General features: G+C 42.5%; 1 protein-coding gene across 1 annotated transcript; it reads left to right on the top strand.

Annotated features, from left to right (window-relative positions):
• Window positions 1-568: 568 nt before the first annotated feature.
• On the top strand, window positions 569-4,242 carry LOC134436858 (uncharacterized). Its single transcript, XM_063186198.1, has 7 exons — window positions 569-657; window positions 778-868; window positions 987-1,173; window positions 1,358-1,479; window positions 1,839-2,067; window positions 2,214-2,360; window positions 3,472-4,242. Exons 1-7 carry the CDS (start codon window positions 581-583, stop codon window positions 3,759-3,761), a joined length of 1,143 nt encoding a protein of 380 aa, XP_063042268.1. The 5' UTR covers window positions 569-580; the 3' UTR covers window positions 3,762-4,242.
• The last annotated feature ends 2,448 nt before the right edge of the window (window positions 4,243-6,690 follow it).

The following is a 6,690-nucleotide window of genomic DNA, read 5'->3' as shown; positions in this document are numbered from 1 at the left end:
GTCAGTCAATTTACTCTACTTTGCTTTCTCTCTATTCTTTTTCTATATCATAGTCAGAAAACCAAAGCTCAGCAGCTGCATCTGAGTCCCTGGATAACACAATGGCTTCCATAGAGACACCTGTAGACAGAGATGACAGCACATTCCTTCCTTTGAGCAGTGAGGGCACATCCACAAGATCATCTTCCTCCGACAACATTGCGGGAGCAGAAAGGAGAGATGACTGGTCTGAAAGGAAGTGGATAGTGAACGAGTCATGCCTAATGGATCTGTTCACAACTTGTCACACATGCGGGGTATCCATTTGTGAGAAGAAGATCACCAGCCGTGGATCAAAAATCAAAATAGAATGGACATGCATCAATCACCATACAGGAGTGTGGCAGTCCTGTCCTGATGTCCGTGGAATACCTGAGAACAACCTGGTATCCTCAGCAGCCATTATTTTCACAGGAACAACACAGAATGAAATTGAAGAGTGGGCTGATCTTCTGAATTTACAACTGCCAAAGAAGACCTCATACTACTCACTACAATCCACCTATATGATACCTGTGTTATTCACGAAGCCTACACTGAGATGCAAGAGGAGATTTTGTCAGAACTCCAGGAAACAGTAGCTGCTGGTGAACACACAGATATCTGTGGTGATGCAAGGTGGGTATTCCCATAGCGGATCATACAGTATATGTAGTTAGTTGTCCTCTTACATTGTAATTCATATCAAATCATGTTAGCCATCACTCCACAAGTAACTTCCTTGTTTGTCATCCACAGATCTGATTCCCCCGGTTACAGTGCCAAATACACCTGTTACAGCTTTATGGATGATGCAACAAAGAAAGTCATCATGTCGGATCTAATTCAGGTAAAGTATGAACAGTTTTGCCAAGTAAGTTATTGAGTGTGTTTTATCACTATGTTTTGCTTTTTGCAGTCCTCTCTGCAGGTTTGTTCTGTATTTCCTGTTACATTGATCATTACAGGTATCGGAGGCTACCAGTTCACCGGCAATGGAGCCTGTTGGTTTCCGGAGGGGCCTGGATCGTCTGCTGGACTCCGGCGTTGGTGTTGACGTGGTTACTACTGACCGGGCTCCATCAATTCGGAAGATCATGAGGGAGTCCTATCCAGAGCTTAGGCATCAATTTGACCCATGGCATGTGGCAAAAGGTACCATTACTTGGACAGTATACACTACACTGCTTTATTATGTGAAATATTCACGTTTGAACCTTTGCATATGAAAATAAAACATGCTGTTGAATAATTGAAAGTGTATTGTAATGTTATTACAGTTGACAAAATATTTCATCAGGTTTTGCTTTTTCATTTCATTTTTTTATCCATTAATTAGGTGTGAAGAAGAAGGCAACTGCATTGGCGAGGAAGAAGGAAAACCGGGACCTGCAGCCATGGATCAAGTCTCTGGGCAATCACTTCTGGTGGTCGTGCAGTTCAAGCGGTGGCGATGAGAAGGTGATGGTCATAGACATGTTGTTGCATGAATTTGCCACGCTGTCATAATGATGTTTTGCCTTGTTAAAACCAACACTGGTCCAAAACAGAAAAGGAACACCACAACAATGCAATGTAACTTCAAATTACTTACACTTCTATGATACCAGCCTATTCAGTTCGGAAGCAACACTCATTGTGAATCCGTCTTTTCTACTCTTGAAAAAATGTAACAAGCAAAGGTTCAAGATTAGGGATAAAAAAATTCAAGCCTTCGTAGCTGATGATGATCTATACAAAAGCATGTTCAAATGTGCATACTCTGTGTCAAAAATGTTCCAGAGAAAATTGCTAAGCAGTTTCCAATTGTCCTCAAATAGGAGTTGAAACACCGCTGGACATCTATCCTTTACCATGTGTGTGGTATCCACCGTTGGGAAGAAAATGAGCAGGAGTACAGATGTCGCCACGACGACCTCAGCGAGGACCAACAGCGGCGAAAAAAATGGCTGGAGAAGGGGTGTCCTGCCTGGAACGCTCTGAAGAGTGTTGTACTTGACAAAAATCTTTTGAGAGACCTAAGTCAATTGACTTTGTTCAAGCATACAGGTATGTGTGGATAAACTTGTGAGCAATAGTTTGAATACAGTTACACGAGTAGTAATACCTCTAAGGGAAATATTTCAGTGTGTCACCTTTCCTTTGAAGTTTTGCATGATTGTAAACACTGTACCACTGTACTTTTTTTCTTTCAGGGGCCCTTGAAGTCTTTCACAGCTCTATGCTGAAGTACGCAGAGAAGAGGCGCCATTTCACGTATGTCTCCATGCAAGCAAGGCTCCAGCTGAGTATCATTGACCACAACCACAATGTTGGCCGTCAGCATGCCTGTACTCGATCTGGTGAGCATGCTAACACACACACACACACACACACACAGCTCTGGAAAGAAATACCATTTCAAAAATGTATTTGTCATTATTGTTTTACTACTTATTTACAGTATGTATTGCAGTAAAACAACTTGTTTACTTATGCAAGCTAGTGAAATGTCCCATTTATTTGCAGAAAATGCCAAAAGGTCAAAATCAAAAGATGTAATGTATCAGATCTGAAAAAAATGCAAATAACGCAAGGAATTCAATTGAAATTCCACAATAGAAGGGTTGGCGCTGACACTTTTGAAGTGGTATCTGTCTTTCTGTTCATGCACGCACACCTGAAAGAAACATGTCTGCGCCTGAGCCTGGCTGGTGCTCAAGGTAAATTAAAAGTACTAACGTCAGTTCTGGCCAGGCCATGGTAGTCAAGAAGCTTGCCGCCCTCCCCTTCATCTCATTCATTCCTAATTGATCCAGGTGCATTCCCTCAGCTGATAATCTTTCTTCCCAGCCATTGGCCACACAGCTTCGGCACGCCTTTTTAAATTCTATCCACTTCCTCTCAGCTGTATGTTGCTCAGTTTTTGCTACCCACCGCTCCCCTGCTCCACCTTGTCGTGTATGATGTGACATGTTCTCTTGTCACGTCGCTTGGCTCTGTTCATGGGGGGTTATCTCTCGCCCTGTCCTGCTGGGGTAAGCATTCCCTAAACTGCTGCTGCCCCCTGACTCAATGCATTTCCATGCTGCTAATGGAAATAGGGTGGTTCCTCCAAACAGAGCTATACCGCCAAATGTAATTCATAATTTCAATAAAAGAAATTCTTCTCTTGTGTTTCTTGACTGAAATGGTTCTGACAGAACTATAGTTATGATGACCTGGAACCGAACCAATTAGGATTACAGTAATCATAATGCTAGTCATATTTAGTATAAGTATAGTAATATTTGTTTGAGCTCAGATTTATGTAATTTTCATATAGATGACTTTCATGTTATAACTTTGTTCTTTGTATGTTAGTTACAGCTTTTTTTACTATCATCATTTCTCAAGTCATGGGCCACACAAATCACAGTATGTAATGGACATAAACTATCCTCATCATTCTTGTGTTACTCTTCTTATTCCCAGGACAGAAAAAGTACAATGTCATTCACTCAAGGCAATCAAACCAGTGGGTTGCAAGAAAGCTGTATGAGCCAACAACGCAGGAGTTCCGTAAAGGATTGGTGGAACGGGTCATTCGACGGCGGCTTGACAAGAATGTGAGGATTGGAGATCCTGCTTTCTTCATCCATCCTCCTGTCAGCATACCAGCCAACATCGCCCCCACTGCAAAGCCGAACAAGACCGACTTGGTAGCAGAACATGAATCTCGTTTTCCAACTGAACCTACTGGTGATACAGATGTTGACGTCTGAGACTGAAAAAAAAAACTTTCTTGTGATTGTTTTTTGTCGTTGTTTTTCTTCTTTCTTTTCATTATTTCCCCCCCATTTTCTCATAACTGTTATTGTAATGGAAGAGTAATCAAAACCATTACAACTGATGTCTTGGGGAACATAGTTTTATTTTTTAAAAAATGTATGTACATAGTTCTTTAGTCATTTTTAGTCTAAGTAATTTGTAACATTTTTAGTGTAAAATAACTAACAGTAGAAAATGTAGAAAAACAGTCAAAATTCTATAAGTAAAACATCTACAATGTGTGAATTAAAATATTTAAAACAATTGCTGTGCATCCACTGACTCCTTGAAACCTGCATATTGCCCAGTTGGTGATGGATAGGTTCTTCTGATTAGCTCCACCACACAGGAAGGAAGAACTCTCCTGTTGCCTGGACCAAGCTTCTCTCCTTGTAAACCCCATTCCAGGACGATGCGATAGGCAATCAGCCTGTACTGTCTGAAATTGAAAACAACATAAATTGGTGCATATTTGATATGGCAATACAATATGTGTGTGTTGTAAGTGTATTGGAAAGGATTTTGTCAGTTGTGGTGTTGTACTATATTTATTGCCTACATTTTGATGAAGTGATTGAAACTTTCTTATCAGGGAATGGTAAGTTAATAGCCTAACATTTTGATGAAATGCTGCTTATGACAGTAGGATAGGCATTTAGTAAAGAGGGAGATGTCTACAGGCATGGTGAAGCTCAGAAGGCTGTTACAAGTTTCTTTTACATTGAAGTTTCTAAGGAAAATGAAATAATAAGTTCGGCTTATACAACACATAATGTAGCCTAATAACATTATCATGACGGTACTCATATTCCTGTCCTATCCTATTGGACTACTAATCAGAATACTAAAACACAGCTCTACTGTAAAGTCAATGCATATTTGAGCACTTTTATAACGTTCTAAAATAGAAACAGCCTGTAGGCCTAGCCTACATCATCTAAATGAGGAGTCAACACTTACTCTGCAGACAACTGGCCATCGGGTCCAGCTGGTCTGGGACGCCTCTTCCAGTTGATTTTGGGAACATGGAAAAAGGTCCTCAAGACGCCCTCATTCAGGAGGGCAGGGATGTCATTGTTGTTGGTGATGCAGACTGCAGCAGCCGTCCCGCCGACATCTTCATGGATGGACAGGTTTTGTAGCTGTGGCATTACTAACTCCCACTCGTGGCAGCAGTAACACTCCACTTCTGTCTGCATTATAACGCACTTCGAACAAGTGCACCAAGATTTGTCAGCCAACCTGGACACCGCAGGTCCAGCTGTGGCTCCAGCTTCAGCTTCTACTGTCGCTTCTCTGTCCACCCTCTCTCTTTCGGCCCGATCTAACTCCATTTGTCTCAGTTCATCTTCAGTATACTCGGGTTCATACATATACCCCTTTGGCTCTGAGTCGAAGTCGAATTCCTCGTCGCTTTCGTAGTCGGACATCTTGCCGAGTGAGTAAACAATCTCGAATCAAACAGGTAGGCCCTAGCTGTCAGGTTGCGGTGTCGCGCGCATTGATACGAACCGAGAGAAAATAGTGCCAACTGATTACGAGATGTGACTTTTTGTTTGACAACCTTTCTGGGATTCAAAAATATCACTCTTTTGAACACATAATGTTTTTGGAAGAGAAACGTTTTATTTTTATGGGTCCAGCAAACCTGCCGGACTACTTTCGCCTGGACCAAAACTGGACGAGAACTCTGCCCACAGGATGCTGCCGGGGGTAAGTCAGTGTCAATGCATAACACTGGTGATGGGGATGCCATACAGATCCATGTCAAAAATCCCGAACTATCCCTTTAATAATTGAGGTATTCTCACCACAGGCAGGTACCACACACACGCACACGCACACACACACACACACACACACACACACACACACACAGACACACACACACACACACACACACACACACACACACACACACACACACACACACACACACACACACACACACACACACACACCTCACAAGCTGATGCCTCTCAGCCTGTACACACACACCACAGCAGATGCCTCTCGTAACGCTTTCACTCCCAAAGGTAACTGTAACACACACAGATGCACAACGACTCAGTCTTGCACGTATGCACGCAAGCATAAACACACACACAGATCTGGGCAAATGCAAATACTTCTGGGCACACGCACTATACACACGTAAACATAAACACACAGTTCTGGGTGCACACACACACATACACACACTCACTCATCCTCTTTGTCCTAAAGCTGCAAGGATGACGGATCACTTTGCCACTCTGTCTCGCTAACTTCACAGCAAAAAATACAGTGATAATTCAACACTTAGAGAGTTTACTGAGACCAAACTCAATCTAGAAAATGTTACATCTACTCTGTAAGAGTTGCATTTAAACTGCCTTTTTTAACTGTGTTTGGGTGCTCTTCTCTGGAATGAGTTCGCCGGAATGCTTTCCCCCAGCGGCAGACTGTCTGTCTGTCTGTGCGTCCTTCTGTCTGGCACGGCATTCCGTGTTTCACCAGCGTTCCGTCATTCCGACACGCCTTGCGGCGGCGTTAATGCCTCTGTCGGAAACACAATGGATCGCCTGGCAACGGGAACAGGGATTATCCGTTGATTGGGGGCATTAGACGGGCTTTTAAATAAATTACCTTCAGCCAGGATGCGTGTGTGTGTGTGTGTGTGTGTGTGTGTGTGTGTGTGTGTGTGTGTGTGCGCGTGTGCGTGCGTGCGTGCGTGCCTTACTGCAGTGATTGATGTTGAGGACCAGAGTCAGGCAACACTTATATAGAGTGGCAATCAGACCATGTCTTGGGTTTTGCACCAAAAATAATTTAGCTGTTTATTATGCACTAATCAATATACATGTATATATAATGCAATTATAATTACACATAAAATATTAC

This window comes from Engraulis encrasicolus, chromosome 20 (assembly GCF_034702125.1).
Source record: "Engraulis encrasicolus isolate BLACKSEA-1 chromosome 20, IST_EnEncr_1.0, whole genome shotgun sequence".
Classification (NCBI taxonomy): Eukaryota; Metazoa; Chordata; class Actinopteri; order Clupeiformes; family Engraulidae; genus Engraulis; species Engraulis encrasicolus.
The sequence above is the reverse complement of the archived record's forward strand: the minus strand, read 5'-3'. Positions and strand labels throughout refer to the sequence as shown.